This window comes from Mirounga angustirostris, unplaced genomic scaffold (assembly GCF_029215605.1).
Source record: "Mirounga angustirostris isolate CCGP_5_RB_7025 unplaced genomic scaffold, mMirAng1.0.hap1 SCAF_14, whole genome shotgun sequence".
NCBI classification, from domain to species: Eukaryota; Metazoa; Chordata; class Mammalia; order Carnivora; family Phocidae; genus Mirounga; species Mirounga angustirostris.
This window is the reverse complement of record NW_026991722.1, coordinates 16435419-16455244: the sequence shown is the minus strand read 5'-3', so window position 1 is coordinate 16455244 and position 19826 is coordinate 16435419. Positions and strand designations below refer to the sequence as shown.

Here is a 19826-nt window from a genome sequence, read left to right as displayed (position 1 = left end):
TCAACTGCTCCCTAGGATTCTTTGTGCCTGTTCTCATAGCTCTTCAAAGGGCACAGGTGTCCCTAGGGTTTCCCTTGAGGACCAGGAAGACCTGGGGCAGTTACGGGAGGAAGGGGACCTACTGTAGGCATATTAAATGAGCAGCGAAGCCCCTGGGGGTGGAGGTTGGTGGCTGGGGAGTCTGGTACTTTCCTTCCTGCCTGAGCTTCAGTGGAAGGTCTTGATGGTTGGATGGGATTATGTGCAGAAGGCTCAGGTCTATTGGATTAGTTTAGGGAGGCAGCTTGGCAGTAACATCAGGTATGGAAGTGTAACGGACAGTATTTTAAACCATTTTAAGCACAATAGATGTGCAAACTGAAACAACAGTTGGTTCGGATTTTTTTTCTTTCTCTTTCTTTCTGTCTTTTTTTTTGGCGGGTGGGGGGTGGTGGTGTATAATTGTTTACTGGTGTAGGGCTTTCTGTGTTGAGAACGTGTAGAGGAATACTGCAATTCAAGTGTAAAATTGCCCCTAACTCGAAAAGAAAACTTGGGACAAGTAAGATCTTACGTAGGCATCGGAGCTGAACAGCCCTACTTAGTTCGTTAACAAATGCTTTCTCAAGTTAGGGGACCACCACCCAGCTGCGTTCCTTGTCTTCTCTTAAAGAATACGTAAAAAAAAAAAAAAAAAATCAAGAGTGCTTTTGCTCTGTGTTAAAGTAACTAACGAGTGAAGATCTTGTACAAACAAGTATCCGCTATAGATCTGTAAGTAGTAAAATGGTCATTAATTTAGACTTCTATGCAAATGTGGTTGAATGCGTCTTTACTCAGAATGCGATCTGCACTTGAGTGACGCCAGTTGCCTCTAAAAGTTTGTTTCAAAGCTAAACTGTTTTGTTCTTTTTACCGTGTTTATGTGTTCTCGCTGCTCCTGCCACCTGAATTCTTGAGATGAGATGTAAAGTAGCAGTTCCTTTGGCTTCAGAGACGAGGGCTGACTGACATTTCCACGCACTTCTTCTGTTTTAGAATAATATATAAGTGTTCCATGTGCGACACTGTTTTTACCCTGCAAACCCTGCTGTATCGGCACTTTGACCAACACATCGAAAACCAGAAGGTGTCTGTTTTCAAGTGTCCAGACTGTTCTCTTTTATATGCACAGAAGCAACTCATGATGGACCATATCAAGGTGTGTGCGCATCTCTTGTGTCCTTTACGTAAATTGCAGACCCATTCATTGATCATAAGTCAAGGCAGCGCTGCAGATGAAGAGAAAGCGTGCATGCTGTAGAGGGAAGGGATGGATGCTGGTTGTTGGTACAGAGCAATTTACAGAATACTGCCATCATATACTTGACTGATGCTTTTTTTTTTTTTTTTTTAAAGATTTTATTTATTTGAGAGAGAGAGACACAGCGAGAGAGGGAACAGAAGCAGGGGGAGTGGGAGAGGGAGAAGCAGGCTTCCCGACGAGCAGGGAGCCCGACGCGGGGCTCGATCCCAGGACCCTGGGATCATGACCCGAGCCGAAGGCAGACGCTTAACGACTGAGCCACCCAGGCGCCCCTGACTGATGCTTTTTATTCCCGAGTCCCAATCTGCATGCGGTGAGAGATCAGTGCAGAGTAACAAATGATTCTCAAAGAAAATGTGTTAGGGTTCTTTTTTTTCCCTACATGTGAAAATGATGACTCTGAAGTTTACTTTTTCTGAGAAGTCTGTGTTGTATAGGATTTAGAAATAGACAGGGACTCTGACGAATTGTGTTAATTCGTTGTAAATATTGGTGTATTTAGAAAAATAAAGGTTTTCCCTTGAGATTATGTAAGCGGTTAATTTACATTATAATTGATGCCCCTGGATCTTTTTTTTTAGTCTTTTTTTCTATCAAGGTTGCATGTAAATTGACAGTAAAATGTGTAGGATATAGCAGTGTCTGGCCCCTGGCAAGTATTCAGTTAATGAAATGAATATATGTCCAGTTTGGATAACCCCCACCCTCCAAGCCCCAAAAGGGGCACCTAAATCTCTTTACAGCCTTTTAAGCTCATGAAGGACAGTGCTTAGTCCTAGCCTCTTAACTGCCCACTGTGAAAGGTTAAGCAATTTTATTCCTGTGTGATTAGGAGATAATATCCATCAGCTCTCAGAGCTTAAAGTGACTTGACTTTTTAAAAAGAGAAGGCAACGGCGGCCCGATATCATGAACTCCATCTCTCTTCCTCTTAGTTCTTCTCTTTTTAAATATGGGATACAAGAAAGGTGAACAGATCAGGTCTCTGAATTCGTCTAGTCTCATCTTAGTTAAATGAATGGACTGTTAATCCTTGAAATTTCCTGTGTTGAGCATATGTGAGCTCACGTAGCATAACTGCCTATTGCAAAGAACCTAACGTCTGCTCATTGGAGGGTCTGCTCACTGGCGGCCGGGCTAAGGTAGTGGCTCTCTGGCATTCCTCTGGTGAGTCAATGCATGGGAGATACATTTCATCATTATCACTTAAAGTACACAGTAAAATCCTCTTAAGATATTTTAAAGGTTTTCACTAAAATTACGAAACTGTCTTGACAACAAATACTTATTTAATGAATGATCAGGAAAAAAACAACAACCCTAAAAACTGCTCATAAAAATGTAGTGACATTGGAATTAGACCCAAATATTTTAACATAGTTTTTACGGGGGTAGGGGGGAGAAAAAAGAAAGAAAAGTTACTTCTTAAGAGGCTTTTAAGGTATTTGCTTTCTAGAACTCATGTTTACATCTGGAAGTGGGGTCATCGACCTTGTGGTTAGGGTCTTCCTTGTGTTAATAGTGAATTTGGAGGAATACAAGGTTCCAAGAATAGAGACTGAAGAGGAGTGGCAAAATCCTGTGGCCACAAGGACGAAAGAATTGTTTTTATTCATCTGAACCTTTACGAGACTACATGATACGAAAAACATTGAGAATACTCACTTATATTCTCATTTCAAGTATGTCCTATACATTTAAAATATCCTGCCTTTATGTGTTTGGGGATGGGTAGGAATAAAGTTTTGGGGGCATCCTATTTTTGTTTTTATTTTTAAGATCTGTATTAGTTCTTGTGAGTTTATTTATATCACTTAATACCTGTGCTGTTCAGTTTTTCTTGAGGAAGAAATTAAGAGAAAAGCAGGACAGGAACAGTGTTCCCTGCCCTCCGTACGTATTCATTTAAAGGTAGATCTTTATTTGCCTAATTTAATCCAGTTCGTATCATTTTTTCTTGCAGAGTATAGATTTATTCACTGTGTGGGATTCCCTGTATGCATGTTGGCATTTACATTTAAAGCAAACTTTCAAGTTACAATTGTTCAAGTTATTTGTTGTTACAGGACCTAAGGAAAAATCATTTCTAAAAGAATTAGGTGGTATTTCTTTTATTTAAAAAAAAAACCTTTGCTTTTAATAAATGATATTACTTTTACTTCATGATGTGAAAATGGAATGATGTAAAGTAGAAATTCCCATTTTGGCACACATGGCCTTGTCCTCTTGTCACGGCAGAACTTTTTGCCGCTTTCCTGTAATTCTTAGGGCACAGTAAGGCCAACTCACAGAAGAACACTTCAATACATGAGCCTCTCCTCAACTTCTTAGTTCGTAAAAACATATTTGCCTAGAAACTTAGGAAAAGTTTACTAGAAGATTTTGGCTTTTGTTTTCTTTGGGCTTTAAATGGTTAAAAAGGTAAAAACTTGGCTTCTGTTTTGAAAAAGGCCATTGGAAACCCCAAAGTCTCTGCCCTGTGGGGTGGCAGTGCTTGGATTTTGGCTGTCCCGAGATCACATCTCGCCTCGCCGCAGATTTTCATGTGCCCAAGAACATGAGACGTTTTCCACCCAGGCCCTTTTTTATTTTATTTTTAAGATTTTATTTATTTATTTATTTGACAGAGAGAGACACAGCGAGAGAGGGAACACAGCAGGGGGAGTGGGAGAGGGAGAAGCAGGCTTCCCGCAGAGCAGGGAGCCCGATGTGGGGCTCGATCCCAGGACCCTGGGATCATGACCTGAGCCGAAGGCAGACGCTTAACGACTGAGCCACCCAGGTGCCCCCCCCCCCCCCCCCAGGCCCTTTTTTAGAGACCAGTTTGAGGATCCTCTGGATAGACTTGTCACCCCTGCTCATGAGAAAATTATTGAACCCCCTTTTGCCTTCCCGGGTAAGACAGTGAGGAGGGTTGGCGAGTTCTCTGCACTGACGAGAGGTGACCTTGCCTGGGAAGGTATGATGGAGAGTACCCTGAGGGAGCCGCTTCGGACTCAAACATTCAGGAAGGAACATGGAGCCGGCATCTACTCAGTGCGGACCTGTGGGATGTAGGAGGCCTAGAGCCCTTGAGGAAATGTGTGTCATGTGCCTTTCTGTAGGGTTTGTAGGTTCAGGACTCAAGCCTGAAGGCTGGCAACACGAGAAGGCCTTGTTCAAAGATAAATTCTACACTGAGGCACAGACTTACGTGCTCCCTTTTTTTTTTTTTTTGACTCTGCTTCTAGAACACAAACAAAACAAAGCACACTGATCTTTAGAATCACATGGCACCAATTTTACCCCAGTAGAATTTGGAATCCTTCGAGTTTAAGTGGGATAGCTGTTGTGGCTGTTATGTTAATGATAATAAACAGCTGAGCAATTGTAAGAGGCTTTTTGAGTATCTACTGTGTAAGTCTGGGTGGTATCGGTAAGAAGAGATAGATCGGGATAGGATGTAGGGATATTGACGTTACCCCCCAAAAAACCCCAACGAAAACCCAAACTCTTAAAATTGTCCCAAGAATGTGGAAGGTATGAAAGGGAGGGAGAAGGCTTTGCTCTTGTCTCAGGTGCTTGTGAAAGATGGTTGGCTGGGGGTCTTGAACACCTACCCGTGCATCAGCCTAGTCCCATGCTTCTGGGTAGGTGTGAAAGTAAGCGTCTTCTTCCCCAGAAAGAGTCTGTTGCAGAGAGGACTCACTGGTTCACTGGGGGAGGATAGACAGCCAGGAATAATTTAGATGCCATGCAGAAGGCTTTTTTTTTTTTTTTTAAGAATTTAAAAATGGCACAAGCAAATAAGCTTTCAGAAGTTATTTGGAACTAGAAATGCATAATTTAGAGCAACCATAAAAGTTAATTCCCCTCTGTCTCTTTTTAAGTATATATTTTGCTTAGATTTTCTTCTTGCTCTATTAAGAAATGTTTCTGAATGAATATAAAATCCTTTTCGAATATCTGTAATGTGTTAAGAATAGTCTACATGTGCTTCTCTCCATGGTAACCATTTGTGATAGATCTTTCTTCTCTTTTTGTAACATAGTCTATGCATGGAACATTGAAAAGTATTGAAGGGCCTCCAAACTTGGGTATAAACTTGCCTTTGAGCATTAAGCCTGCAACTCAGAATTCAGCAAATCAAAACAAAGAGGATACGAGATCCATGAACGGGAAAGAGAAATTGGAAAAGAAGTCTCCGTCACCTGTGAAAAAATCCATGGAACCCAAGAAAGTAGCCAGTCCTGGCTGGACGTGTTGGGAGTGTGACCGCTTGTTCACACAGAGAGATGTTTACATTTCCCACGTGAGGAAGGAGCACGGGAAGGTAAGAGCAAGAGGCCACCCATGGGTGCGAGGAAGAGCACAGGATTGGCAGACCTCTAACACTCGGGTCCTTGGCTCGGCTCTGCCACTAATTAACAAATAAGGAAGAAAGGAGAAAAAGAAATTGATGTTTGGGAAACTGTTAGGAGTATCTGTATAACTTAATGTGATTCTTTCCTGAGTTTGGTAGTGAGGAAGGGATACCTCATCCTTCCTTAAGCTATCCAGGAGAAGCTCTGTAACTCAAAGTCACTGAAAAGTCTGAGTTGCAATATTTATATATACTCTTTCTCTTTTTTAAATAAGTACACATCTCCAACTAATAGGGATTTTTTTTTTAATACCCTTTATTAGACCTCACGAAACCAGCAAGACAATTTTGTAATATTGTTCCGGCAGTCTTTTTTTTTTTTTTTTTAAAGATTTTATTCATTTATTTGACAGAGAGAGACACAGCGAGAACAGGAACACAAGCAGGGGGAGTGGGAGAGGGAGAAGCAGGCTTCTTGCTGAGCAGGGAGCCCGATGTGGGACTCGATCCCAGGACCCTGGGATCATGACCTGAGCTGAAGGCAGACGCTTAACGACTGAGCCACCCAGGCGCCCTGTTCCGGCAGTCTTAAAGTTGGTTTGTTTCAGTTAGGATCCAGAACGAATCTGCACTGCATTTGATTTTTGGAGAACCTAAATCTCTTATTCTGTAGTAGCCCTCCCTCTATTTTATTTTTCTACTTGCTGTTGATTTGTTGGAAAAATTGGGTTACACGTCCTGTAGATATTTGTGCACATTTCTGGACGTGGGTAATTGTTTCCTTTTGACATTGTTTTATTTGCTTCTCTTTATCCCATAATTCCTAGAAGTTTGATTAGATCAGGTTGAATTTTTAGATACAAATAGGTGTTGTATTATTTTTGTATCGAATCCTGAGGCACCTAATACCAGCTTCTTTCTCTTAGTGATACTATGATCCATCATTGGGTTTAGATACAGCATGCTTTTATTTATTTATTTTTTAAAAAGATTTTTATTTATTTATTTGAAAGAGAGAGACAGCGAGAGAGGGAACATGAGCAGGGGGAGTGGGAGAGGGAGAAGCAGACTTCCCGCCGGGCAGGGAGCCTGATGCTGGCTTCCATCCCGGGATCCTGGGATCATGACCTGAGCCGAAGGCAGACGCTTAACGACTGAGCCACCCAGGTGCCCCCAGCATACTTTTAAAGAAACCATCTTAACTGCTTTAACTTAAGGCAGGAAAACCAAATCGTTTTCTTTGGGGAACCTGTGTAAAAAGTACCTAGGAATTGGCTTGTAATTAGTATACACTAGATCCTTGAAAAGTTTATTAAATTAGGGGTCTCTGGGTGGCTCATTTGGTTAAGCGTCTGCCTTTGGCTCAGGTCATGATCTCAGGGTCCTGGGGTCAGCCCTGGGTCAGGCTCCTTAGTCAGTAGGGAGTCTTCTTCCCCCTCTGCCCCTGCCCCTCTCCTGCTCATGCTCATGGGCACGGAGCGCGCACTCACTCGCTCGCTTGCTCACTCTCAGATGAATAAATAAAATCTTTTAAAAAAAGTTTGTTAAATTAAGTGTTTCAAGCATTACTTCATAATCTCATTGATACTATTTTATTTGAGCAGCTCATGTGGCTGACATGTTTTTATTTGGTCTGACTACACTTAATTCAGTGTCTCCTCACGTAAAAATGACTTACTTAACAGAATATATATAGCTCTGCTGGCACATGGTCTACGGTAATCATCGCACCTTTAGGCTCTCCAAGTGGGCCACGGCATTCCAGAATGTTCATTGCAAATATGGGGTAGTTTTTAAGGGGCAGTACTTGGTTAATCTGCATGAATACCCTACCTTTAGTTATCTTTCCAAGCCTGATGTGGTGATTCTAGGAAAAGGCTTTTTTTTTCTTGGCACCTAAACTGGACTTTACAAATGCTAAAACAGGAGCAGACCTCAATCTAGTAGTCCAGTGCTTTCATTTCCTATACATCTGAGATTTTTGTATCCATCTTGGAACATTTCAAAATTCTTTCTTCTTCTTTTTTTTTTAACTACCTTTATCTTACACATCCAACAATTACTGGATCTAGAATATAAGATGAAGGGACAGCTCTGAGACAGATTGGGTGGGATGAAGTCTAACCCTTAGCTCGAGCTACTTGCTCTAGGACAGAAGCGTCAAACCCCACCCTGAGTGGGCCGTGCGCAGCGCATGTATTTCCGTTAGAAGCAGCCGTTCATCCAGAGGAAATGTTGGGCTTAGTAGGATTTTAGGATTAGCATTGAAGAAGTTGAGATGCTGTCTTTTGGAAGGAGGCAGATCAGATTAGATTTCAGTTTCCATGCTGCTCACTCGGCCTCCGGAGAGAACTAAAGGGAGGTGGGGAAGGGAAAGAAATGTCTTCATATAAACCAGTGAAATGAACAGAGGGCTGACCGTGCGTCAGAAACCAGTGATCAAGTTCTGCCATTCTGAACCAGACTGGAACGCTGCACTCCCAGACAGCCCACCTACAGACTCCTTGTCTGTTCCCGTTCTTTTCTTTTTCCCTCCTATCCGAATACTCCCGTCACCTCTGGTCCATTTAACCCCCACACTTCATATCTCCTGCTGTCTGCCCCTTTCTCTTTCCTCCTTTCCGATGGCCAAGCAGGTACTTTGCCGGCTGTACTTTCCCACTCCTGTTTCCTCCTTGCCCACCTTTGGGTGTCAGCTCACCATACCCACCTCCTTATTGTCAAGGCAACTGGACATTTTTCGGTCTTTACCTTGATTTTTACCCGCCGCCGCCCGCACAGTATTTCACATGATTGGCAGGTCTTCCTAAAAGCATTTTCTACTCTAAGTGTTGAATACTGCTCTCCCTCCTGGGTTTTCTCACGATTGCTGGAGCACCCATCAGGTTTCTGTCCTGGAAACAGTCTACTCTCTCTCTCTGGGAAATTTCAGTTACTCTTGTGACTTCATTTCCCGTATATGCGTGCAGATAACTTCCAAAAATCTCTGTCTCCAGCTGTGGTTTCTTGCCTGCGTTCCAGTCCCCAAATCCAACCACTTATCAAGTATTTCAGCTTCTTGGATAATTCACAGGCGCTCTTAGCCTGTCCGACAGGGAACCCGGGCTTGCCCCCAACCCCCAGCTTCTGCCGCCAAAAGCTTGGTGTGCGACCTGACTTGACACTTCCTTCCTTCTCCCCAGGCCGCTCCCTCCTCCATGCATTTCATACCTTGTAGTCCACCCGTTGTCCATCTTTGTTCAGGCAACTCTGTTTTGCCTGATGAAGGTTCCCTCTGCAGCCAGAGAGACTTAAGTGCAGCTCCAGATGCGCAGTGTTGTGTGCCCACTGGCCTCAGCTGTCCGGCGGCTTGCTGGGTCTCCCCTGATCCCCCTTCCGCCAGCTGTATCTCGCATGGGGCACGCTGGACAAACGCAAATGCTCCACCTGCTTTATTCAATTTATTTTTTAAAAAGGTTTCATTTATTTATTTATTTGAGAGAATGAGCACACACGCGAGCGCATGAGCCAGGGGAGGGGTAGGGGGAGAGGGAGAAGCAGGCTCCCCGCTGATGCGGGGCTCAGTCCCAGCATCCCAGGATCATGACCAGAGCCAAAGGCAGATACCTAACTGACTGAGCCACCCAGGCGTCCCTGCCCCACCTGCTTGAAACACCGTTCGCCCATTCGTCTCTGGGGCTTTTCGGGTGGTGGTCGTTACCTTGAAGGAACGCGCCACTCTGGTGTCTAACTACTCTTAGTCCTTTGGGTCTCAGCTTAGACATCACCTCATCTGGAGAGCCTTCCTTGGTCCCTTCTTCCTACGTGTATCCACGGCACCCTGTGCTTTCCTTACCAGAACTCTTATCCTCTGTGAAGGCTGCTTCTCACCTCTTTCTCCCAATAGATGCTTTATGCTTTCTTCCTCTCTTCAAGTTCCCATCCAAAATATCTGTGGGCCTTCTGTCCCTAGCTCATAGTAAGCCAATAAATATTTCTCGAATTAATGGATCAAAGAATGAGTGCTGACTTGGAAGACATCTTACCCCCCCTTTAGACTTAACTTTCTCTTCTTTAAAATGGGAGTAATACATATTTAGTGAGTGCAAGGTGTCCTGTGCTGTAGGTACCTAGAGGGAACTACCTGTGAGGTGATAAGCAGCTTCCAGTCCTTTTGGATTTAAGGTGAGACATAAATATGAAATTATGAGGGATTTGAAAATTGTATCTGACTAAATGTCCCAGGAGAGCATAATTTTTTACTTCCACCAGGCGAGAAGTTATTGGAAGGATCTGATTTCACCGGACTACCCAGTGAAATATCATTACGTAAACTTCTGACTCACTGCACCGTGAAGGGATATTTGTTTTTAATACTGTAATCATGCCTTAAAAAATAAATGTTATGTGTATATATAATTTCGAGAATAACGTGAACACATTCTGCCAGCCACAATACAGCAGTTTGCTTTGGTGTTATTGCTACTAATATAATTATTTTGGAGAAAAGATTTTGAGTTAGGAATAAGCCCACCTGGCATAAATTAAAAACTTACGTCAGGATAATTCACTGTTGTCTCTTTTAAGATGGCCTCTTTTTGTTTCAATAACTGTTTCTGATTTTTTTTCCTCTCTCCTCAATTCCCATCCAAAAAATTTTTACTAAAAATATTTTGTATGGAGTTCCACATCAGAACAAAGATCTTCAGTAGCTTTGTCTTTAAGATTCAAAAACGTAGTTCCAGCTATGCTAGTTCTTTATTTAGTAGCTAGTGTCTTTATTTCTCTAATGCATATGTATTTTTTTACTAATACAAATCCAGTATCCACTTTCAGTGGTTTTCAATTTTTTTTTTTTTTTTTTTTAGTAATTTGTTGTAATCCAATATTAAGTTAAAAAAAATTGGGGGCAGATAATCCATAAAAATTTATAGAGATGTAATAATTTAAAAACAATTTGCCAAATCATTATTTTAGCCATTTAAACAAGAGTAGTTTTTTTAAATAAAGAAAGAAATAAATAAAGCAGCCACATTTATTTCTTAAGATTTTATTTACTTATTTGAGAGAGAGCATGTAAGCTGGGTGAGGAGCAGAGGGAGAGGGACAAGGAGACTCTTTGACGAGTGTGGAGCCTGATTTCCACAACCATGAGATCATGATCTGAGCCGAAACCAAGAGACGGAGGCTTAACTAACTTAGCCACCCAGGCGCCCCAAAGCTGTCACATTTAGAAACGATTGTTAACTGAACTTCCATACAGAGAAACCAGTGTAAAATCGATCACTTTCTAAAGTTGATATTATTGTTTTGTTATGGTTAGGTTTTAGCTGTCTTTTTACATCATAACACTCTTTAAGGACAAGTTCTAAATCTATTTATTATTGTAGCTTCCATGGTTTGTGATGTTGCCCATTTGGAAAGGGGTGCTGTGTTAGTTGCATCTAGGTTTGGATGTTAGATCATTTTTTGACCACAGAAATCCTCTCATCTTCCCTGTGTCCTTACTCTCAAATACAAAAACAGGAAGATGAGCTTGTCAGTATCATTATTCTGACGATCTCATCCCAGCTATGAGCCCATTCCCAGATAAATGTACAAATACACAGAATTTTATGTACAATTTTAGGGGCTCATGTACCTTCTGACATTCTTTCTTGGTTGCTTTAGGGGTCTTCTGGGAACGTCAAATTAGGGTCCCCTCAATGAGATGACATCTGAGCTCAGATCACATTCTGCATTTATGTAACCTGATAGTAAATAAAAAAGTGAAAGCTGTCTGTACTGGTCAGATCTTGAAAATTACAAGGTGATCTGTGATAATTATCTGTAGCCATTTTGTCATCTGCTGCCCTACACGATCAGTGATCATTATGGAACTTTTTAAGTAGAAAGAGCAATATGAGCAATCATTCTAGCTTTTGACTGTTTTTTTTTTTAAGATTATTTATTTGAGAGAGAGAGAGCACTTGGGGGAAGGGGCAGAGGGAGAGAGAGAGTCGAAAGCAGGCTCCATGGCTCAGCGTGGAGACCAGTGCGGGGCTTGATATCACGACCCTCAGGCCGAGACGAAACCAAGAGTCAGATGCTTAACTGACTGTGCCACCCGGGTGCCCCTGGCTTTTGACGATCCTAATACAACCCATCCCTCTTGGCAGCTGCAGAGATACAGCATTCATATCAAGGAAGCTAATGCCCTTTGATTTGGCACCATATTCTAGTTAGTGGTTCCCAAAACTTGACTGTGCATCAGAATCACCTGGAGGGTTTGGTAAAAGACTGGTTGCTGGGCTGCACCCCAGTAGTTTGTGATTCAGTAGGTTTGGGCTGGAACCTGATAATCTGCATTTCTTACAAGTCTACCCTTTGAGAGCCCCCCTGATTTATCCTGTGTGGCAGTAAAATCCCCTAAAGCCCATTGATTTATACAATAAAAGTTTATTTCTTGCACATGCCGAGTTTGCTGTGACTTTGAGCACTCCGGTGGGGCAGCTGTCCTTCCACTGATAGACTCAGTGATCAAGGCGGTTTCTTTCAGGCCCCCCCACCCCACCCCCAGCTTCCACACAAGGGGTTGAACAGGAAAGACTGGAGAATCCAGTCTGGCCTTTACACGCCCTTATTCCGGATGTGACACGCAGTGCGTCATTGGCCAGAATGAGTCGCGTGACCAGACCCAGTTGTAGCGGCCTCAGAAGTGTGTGCTCCTGTGTGCCCGATGGGAAGGGAGGGACAGGGAACGTGGATCACACCTGTTCAGTGGCTGGTGAACGGACTGGTGTGCTCAGGGGCCCTGCACCCGCCGAAGATGGATACCGGCCTTGTTTCACTGAACGGAGGTGGAGTCAAAGATGCAGAGAAGGAACTCGATTTGGCACTCTGAATTCAGAGATGAGATGACAAGTGGGCAACTAATTTCCATGTCTGAAATTTACTGACTGTTCCATGAGGGACAGAAAAACGAAGAAAAATAAAATGTTTTTGAGAAAGATTAAGAAGTTATTTAGAAAACGTGACTCAGATAAGAATATATTATTCCAAATTTTGTTTTTCTGCCTTCAACCCACTGTGATCTCCTTGAGGGCAGGGAAATCCCAGTGAGTACAAGGAGGAGCCTGGTCAATATTGCGAAATGAATGAAAGTACACAGCGGGCCTCGCGTGGTGTGTGGGGCTGGTTATTTAGGCTGTTGGGACCCTCAGTGAGGGCCAATCACCCTCCCTCCATCCTGCAACCATAGATTGCACCTTTAATTTTACCGTGCCGCCCGGCAGATGCAAGCCTTTGGCCAGAATTACTGGCCCCAAAGGGAATGGACCAGTGTGGGCTCAGTAAACAGGTGTTGGAAAATCACTTAGAGCACGGGCACTACAGACACCAAGTTGTATCTCTGCACTTGAAGTAGAGCTCATACGGCGCTCTTCTGAAAAGTCAGCCCCCAGCAGGGCACGCAAGCAGTCACTGGTTTGAGCTGGGTACTGCCCACCACCACGGTGACTTAAGATGTTTACGGACATTCGGGCATTTGTGGTGCCTTGCCCACGGGGCCTGCTCTCATTTTGGAGTCTGAGGAGGACACTTTCTCCTCGGGCTTTTCCTGTTTATCTCTCGAGGCTCAGGAGGCAAAAGCTCCCTTGACAGTGGGCGGGTGCTGTTGCCGGACGGGAGAGAGACGAGACTCCAGCCCGTCTGCTCTGGGTCACTGTTACCGGACCTTGCGGGCTTAAGAACATTTCTTATGAAAAATGTCGCCTGCGGTCAGGGGCTTAATTCCCTCACTGGCACAGACGAGCAGTTTCCATCTGTCTGCTTCCACCGCCCCAGACTGATGTCCCCCACAACCCCTCCTCTTGTTATCTGTCAAAGCCCTGTCCCTTCCTGTGCCCATGGGGCTGGGGGAGGAGAGTAGTTTCTTCCATGACTTGAAGTTCCCAGATTTGCTCGGGGATTAGGTTTCTTCGTCCAGTCAGTGCTGAACGTGGTCGTTAGGCTTTAGAACATCGGTACAGTATTTGGACCTGCTGTATTATGTGGGTAGACTTTTATGACCCAATTCAGGATTGCAACATGCATTTGTTAATTTCTTTTGGAAAATACATCCCTAAATCCAAGTGGTAGACCAGATTTTTAGATTTTAAGAATTTCGCGTGGGATTCTAAGTTGATACTCCCTCCAAGCCCAGAGCAACCAGAAAACAATTTTGCATACCATCAAGTGGGGGCGGCGAAGGAAAGAAAAGCCATTCTAGCTATTATTGACATTAAGGAATTGTAAAATGGCGCTAGAAAGGAACTGAGAGCTCACGAATCCCCACTCAGTTCAGTTTATAGACAGGAAGACTTCAGACCCAGAAGGATTGCGGGGCCGTTTTCAGACTTTAACTTGTGCCAAGGGCTGGAACCCAGGAGTCCTTCCCTCCACCCCGAGGTCAGGGTGTGGGTCTCCAGGTTAGGGGTGAGAACAGACTCCTGTTTGGCAGAAGAAGAGCCAGTGCCCCAGGCGAGACTGGAGCAAGGAGGAAGATTCTGCCTGATTCTGTAATTCATTAATTCAGCAAGCCCCACGACTTCCCCGTGTACGCTGCCCATATGAATTTGGAAGGGCTGTCAGGGAAGAAAGAGGGACTGTGTACATAGAGGCCTTTTTTCTTCAGAGCCCTCAGAGCCTAGGAATTGCAGAGCTGGAAGCAGCACAAGCAGCACCCACAGAAGAGCCTTTCAGCGGCTGTGTGACGTTTGTCCTCATGCCGGCATTCTGTGGGGTCATGTGGTCTCGGACCTTCCGCCTGAGCAGTCGATCGTGCCCAGCCTCAGGACCTCATCAATTCGGTTAAACTAGACAGCTGGAAAGATTAACGTGTGACGTAGGACTGGAACCAGGGAGCAAATCACCCATCGTCGGTGGGTTTTAATGGTAGCTTTCTTGATCTTTGTGCTTGCTTGTTTACTTTTTGAGCTTATTTACAGATGTCTGTACAGATCATCTGATAAAAACCAGTGATTATCTTGAAGAGGAATGTCTAGTTTCTTTTATCTTTTGGTTTGTGGAAATAATGTCAGAAGGAGCTGATTTAAGTCTTCAGACCTATATTTTAATGTTTTTATTCTGTAGTAATATTTGTACTTTTATGGTGATTGCAGGGGAAATACCTTTCACGGTGACTTTTTTCCTATTTAGATTGCTTTTTATTTTTTTTAATTTTTTTAAAAGATTTTACTTATTTGAGAGAGAGAATGAGATAGAGAGCATGAGAGGGGGGAGGGTCAGAGAGAGAGGCAGACTCCCTGCTGAGCAGGGAGCCCGATGTGGGACTCGATCCCGGGACTCCAGGATCATGACCTGAGCCAAAGGCAGTCGCTTAACCAACTGAGCCACCCAGGCACCCTAGATTGCTTTTTAAATAAAAAGGGCAAAAAAGATGATACTAAAAATGTTATTAGGGGCGCCTGGGTGGCTCAGTCGTTAAGCATCTGCCTTTGGCTCAGGTCATGATCCCAGGGTCCTGGGATCGAGCCCCACATCGGGCTCCCTGCTCAGCGGGGAGTCTGCTTCTCCCTCTCCCTCTCCCCCTGCTGGTGTTCCCTCTCTCGCTGTGTCTCTCTCTGTCAAATAAATAAATAAAAATCTTAAAAAAATGTTATTAGAAGGAAAAAACATTCTATATATTCTTTCTTGTGGTCCCCTCTTAAGGACTGGATTCTCTGAGAACAGAAACAATAGGGAAATAACGTGTCACCCATCTATAGGCATGTATTTGAGGAACCAAAGAGGCTGAGATGATGGGACAAATCCTTTTAAGTAGAAGAAGAGGAGCGAAGCTAGATCAGACCCGGAAGAAATTGGTAGCAAAGATGTTTTCATACTCATGTGGTCTTTGATTCCAGAATGTCTCCAAGTCGGTGAAATGTGGACACGCACAGCCCACAGCACCCGTCACTACTGGTTTTCTCATTGTGAGTGAGAATGATAGGAAATAATAGCATTGCCCGTGGGAGGACCTTTAAAAAAATGGGTGTAGGAGGATGGAGGCGAGCAAGTCTCCTGACAGGGAAGGGGCATGGGGTCTGTTTAGGGTCTGTACACAGGACCCCCAAAGCTCCACTGCATGTCCCCACCAGTCAGTGGAAGTAGACACAGAGGTCCCAGGCTGACACGTGCCCGTGGTGACCCCACGACACCCCACCAGGCATTTCGGAGTTTCGTTGCCATGGTCCTAGCAGCTTTGTTAGAGTGTCAGCCTTTCGCTCAGCACCTTCCGTTTGCCCGGCCCCCGGGTCTGACGTGGCTCTCGGCACAGAGACCGTGGTTGGACACGTTTCTTTCCAGTCTGCTGTGGGTTTGGCCTTTCGTTATTCTGCCTCGATCACAGCTCTGTGTCTTACTTTTTCGGTTGTACGACATCATTAGCACACCAGATAGTCTTATAACCAGAAAGATAGAAGACTGGTTTTGTGTGTTGTTGTTTTAAAGATTTGTTTATTTATTGAGAGAGAGAGAGTGTGCACAAGCCTGTGCAAGCTGGGGGAGGGGCAGAGGGAGAGAGACTCTTAAGCAGGCTCCATGCCCAGCGTGAGATCATGACCTGAGCCGACATCAGGAGTCCGACGCTTAACTGACTGAGCCACCCAGGTGTCCCTTGTTTGTTGTTTTAAGCAAGTATAGCAACTAGCACATACTTGTCCTTAGGAACACCATTTCAAAGCTGTGATCTCAGTGATCTAGACACAGTACTGTGATCCTGGCGGTACTCAGGATGTATTCTGAGCATGTCCTATGAAAAACAAACCTTTTGTAGTTACAGCTTGTTTTTTCCTGGATTGATTACCTACTCTGTTAAATAGATTTGGTTCTGACTTACTGAGACTTAGCTATGTTTTCTAGAAGAGTGTGAGACAGTGGTCTAAATCAGGGCTCTCAAACTATGGTTCGCAGGCTGGCCACCCATTTTGTAAATAATTTATTGAAATGCAGCCACACCCACTCATTTATGTATCATTGTGGCTGCTTTTGAACTGCAAGGCACAGTTGAGTAGTTGCAACAGACTTTATGGCCTGCAAAGCTTAAAATATTTACTGTCTGGCCCTTTACAGAAAACGTCTGCCAACCTCTGGTCTAAATTTATACTCTGTGTTTAAATATTTCCCCCAAACCACTCCGTTCCAATTTGTAGAAACTTGGATGGTTCAGTACTCAGAGATTGTTTTTCTTGATGATTTCAGACATATGTAGTCTGAGTTTCCTATGCTGTGCTCAGCTGACTACTCATTTATTTGTATATTCTTGGATGTAGTGAGACCAGAAGATCTCGCTTGTGTCCTAGATATTAAATTCTCAGTAAGGACTGTAGAATTTACGACCCACAGTATTCCACACTTAGGGGAAGGCTGCCTACCTGTGTAAAGGCCATTTTTCTAGGAGAATGTGGGTGGCTTGGGTAAGCGGGTTTGCTTCTTACGTTTACCCTCTATAACTGTAGGTGGTATTTGTGCAGACGGAAAGGGAGTTCCCAGTTTTGTGGGCACATACTGACGATATCTGGATCTAAAATGAATAGATGAAGACAATGAAATGCCTATGAAGCGTTACTTTTTTATATATATTCTGGTCAAAAGTTTCAGAACCTCTCAGTGAAAATTAAACCTTTATTCATTTAATACATATGCTAAGGATGTTACATTTTTTTTTTTTTAAGATTTTTATTTATTTGAGAGAGAATGAGAGACAGAGAGCACGAGAGGGAGAGGGCAGAGGGGGAAGCAGACCCCCCGCTGAGCAGGGAGCCCGATGTGGGACTCGATCCCGGGACTCCAGGATCATGACCTGAGCCTAAGGCAGTCGCTTAACCAACTGAGCCACCCAGGTGCCCAGGATGTTACATATTTCTTTAGTGAATTCCTTTTTTTAAAAGTAAGTTTCTTGGGTTATAATTCATATGTAAATCTTAGTGCATTTCTATTCTATCGAAAAGCTCATTTATTTTATAGGAGACATAGTAGACTATAGATTTTTTTGACCTGTTCAGGTTATCAATCTATACTGTTTGTTTCTCTTTTTCAGTCTTTGGTTTGTCTGGGCACTTGCATATTACGGGAGTGATGCACTATTCTGAAACTATTTGGAACAGGCCCATTCATTCGTACTTCAGGAACGTTTAACTTTTCATCATGTTTGTTCTTCTGTGTGTACCTTTTTTTTCAATATTCTATAAATATTTACAAAGTTGCACAGCATTTGTTATGGTGGAGAACAAATGATATAATTCTTGCTCTGCAGATGCTTACAGTTGGGTATAAAAAGAAAGCATAAATATTTTAAAACCTGCAGCTAGTGTGGGTCTTAGAGGAATCACAAGGCGGTATGTAATCAAAACTAAGGGAAAGGTGCTTCCGGTTCAGATTTCAGCTCAGGATTTCTGAGGCTCTGTGAATAGAGTGAGCAATAAAATACAGCACAGGCTTAAAAGGGCAGAGTGAAATTAAAAATTAAAGTTGCATGTGATCCGTGGAAAAGAAGGATTAGAGTTGCATCTGAGGCACAAGGAAGCAGGGATTTGAGCGTCACTGTTTCTTGGGGAATTGGTGGAGGCTGGGAGATGCCAGGGAAGGCTTCACAGAAGAAATACTACCTAAGTAGGTATTTGGAGGATGCACGGGTGGAATTCACCCAGTGTACGAGCAGAGTATGGGTGTGGTACAGACGAGCATGACATCCTAAGTGACTGCCAACAAGTTGTTCTGGAGCATGACGTCCTGGAAGGGTGTGGTGGGAGGTTGGGATTGGCGAGGTAGGCAAGTCCAAAGACCTTAGCCCTTGAAGGTACAAAGAATAGGAGATGGGTTTTCTGCAGGGAAGCGGAATAATGAAATGTGTGTTTCCAGTGGTGTGCTTGGGTAGCTGTGTGGGGTATGAGCGAGGAAAGGAGAAGCTTGTGGCCGGACAGGTCAGGGAGGCCACCAGGGGGCTGAGAGGCGAGCTGGCTGAAGGGGCTGAAGGGTTCAAATGGGCCTCAAGGAGAGGGAAGGCTATCTTTGAAGGGCAAGGGAGGAATGCGTCATTGTCTTCAGAAGATGTAAATTTGAGTGGCTTTGAATGCAACATTTATGAAGGCCTAGGAGATGTAGTCAAGAATGGTGGACTGAGGATTAGATTTGAATTTTGCCTCACACCCAAGGAGAGACAGTCATGAAAACCCCTTTGCATCTGTATGTGCATACCCTGCCCTCTCCTGTTACAGGGGTGATGCTGTGTCCCCGTGCGGCCCTCCCCTCTGCCAAGAAGGTCCCCTTCTTGGGCCATTGGAGGACCTCACAACCACGCTCGTCCACTCTCCCCTGCATCTTCAGCTTTTCCCGGATCATTTTCAAAATCCTTAAGTTCGCCGTGGTGTCTCTTATCCTGACTGAACAACCTTCCTAACCCACTTGCCTACTGCCTTTTCCCTCTGCTTCCCTTTACAGCGAACATCCCTGATAACCGCTTTGTATCCCTGTGCTCCCCACGCCCCCCGCTCCCATTGAGGTGTTCCTGTTACTGCTCCACAGAAACTGCTCGTCGAGCCCTGCAGATCGAGGGACTCAGGCTCAGGGGTCTCTCCTTTCTCAGTGCTGTTCTTTGATCCGAAGCAGTTGTCCGCTAGGTCCTTCTTGAAGTGCTTTCTTTGCTAGGCTTTTTGGTTCTCATCCTGCCTCACTGATAGCTCTTCTCGGTCTTTCTCCTCTTTCCAGCCTGTAAATGTTGATGTGCCCTTGATTCTCAGAAACTTCTCATCCAGGCCCATGATTCTAAATGCCATCCCTAATCAGCCAACTCACGGATTTCTGTCTATGGCCTGGACCACTCCCCGGGGTTGCGGACTTGAGTCTAACCGCTTAGTTAGCATCTCTACTTAGATCTCCAATGGGCTTCTTAAATTTAATGTATCCAAAATGTAATTCTTGGTTCCTTTCCTTCCCTAATCCTGCTTCTCTCCTACTTTCCTGGTTAGTAACTGTTAACTGTTCTACCAGCTGCCCAGCCAAGGAATTTGGAACTTGACCCCCTTTTCTCTCTTCTTTGTCACCCACATTCAGCCCATCCACAGATCTACCTTTGAGATATATACCAAATCCAGTCATTTGTCATGCCCTTTACTTTCCAAACCCACAGTACTTCTTTTGTCCCCTGGATTGTTACAGCCTCCACACTGGTTCTTTGCTTCCACACTTGGCAGCCAGAGTGAC

At 44.1% G+C, this 19826-nt stretch overlaps 1 protein-coding gene across 13 annotated transcripts in view; it reads left to right on the top strand.

Moving 5' to 3' along the window:
- ZNF532 (zinc finger protein 532) overlaps positions 1-19826 on the top strand; it is a 107296-nt gene that overhangs the window by 73597 nt on the left and 13873 nt on the right. For all 13 annotated transcript variants that reach the window (XM_064578825.1, XM_064578824.1, XM_064578820.1 and 10 more), the window contains 2 exons: positions 1018-1180; positions 5316-5597. In XM_064578825.1, the coding sequence (XP_064434895.1) occupies positions 1018-1180; positions 5316-5597 (445 nt within the window). The remainder of the gene's footprint in view (positions 1-1017; positions 1181-5315; positions 5598-19826) is intronic.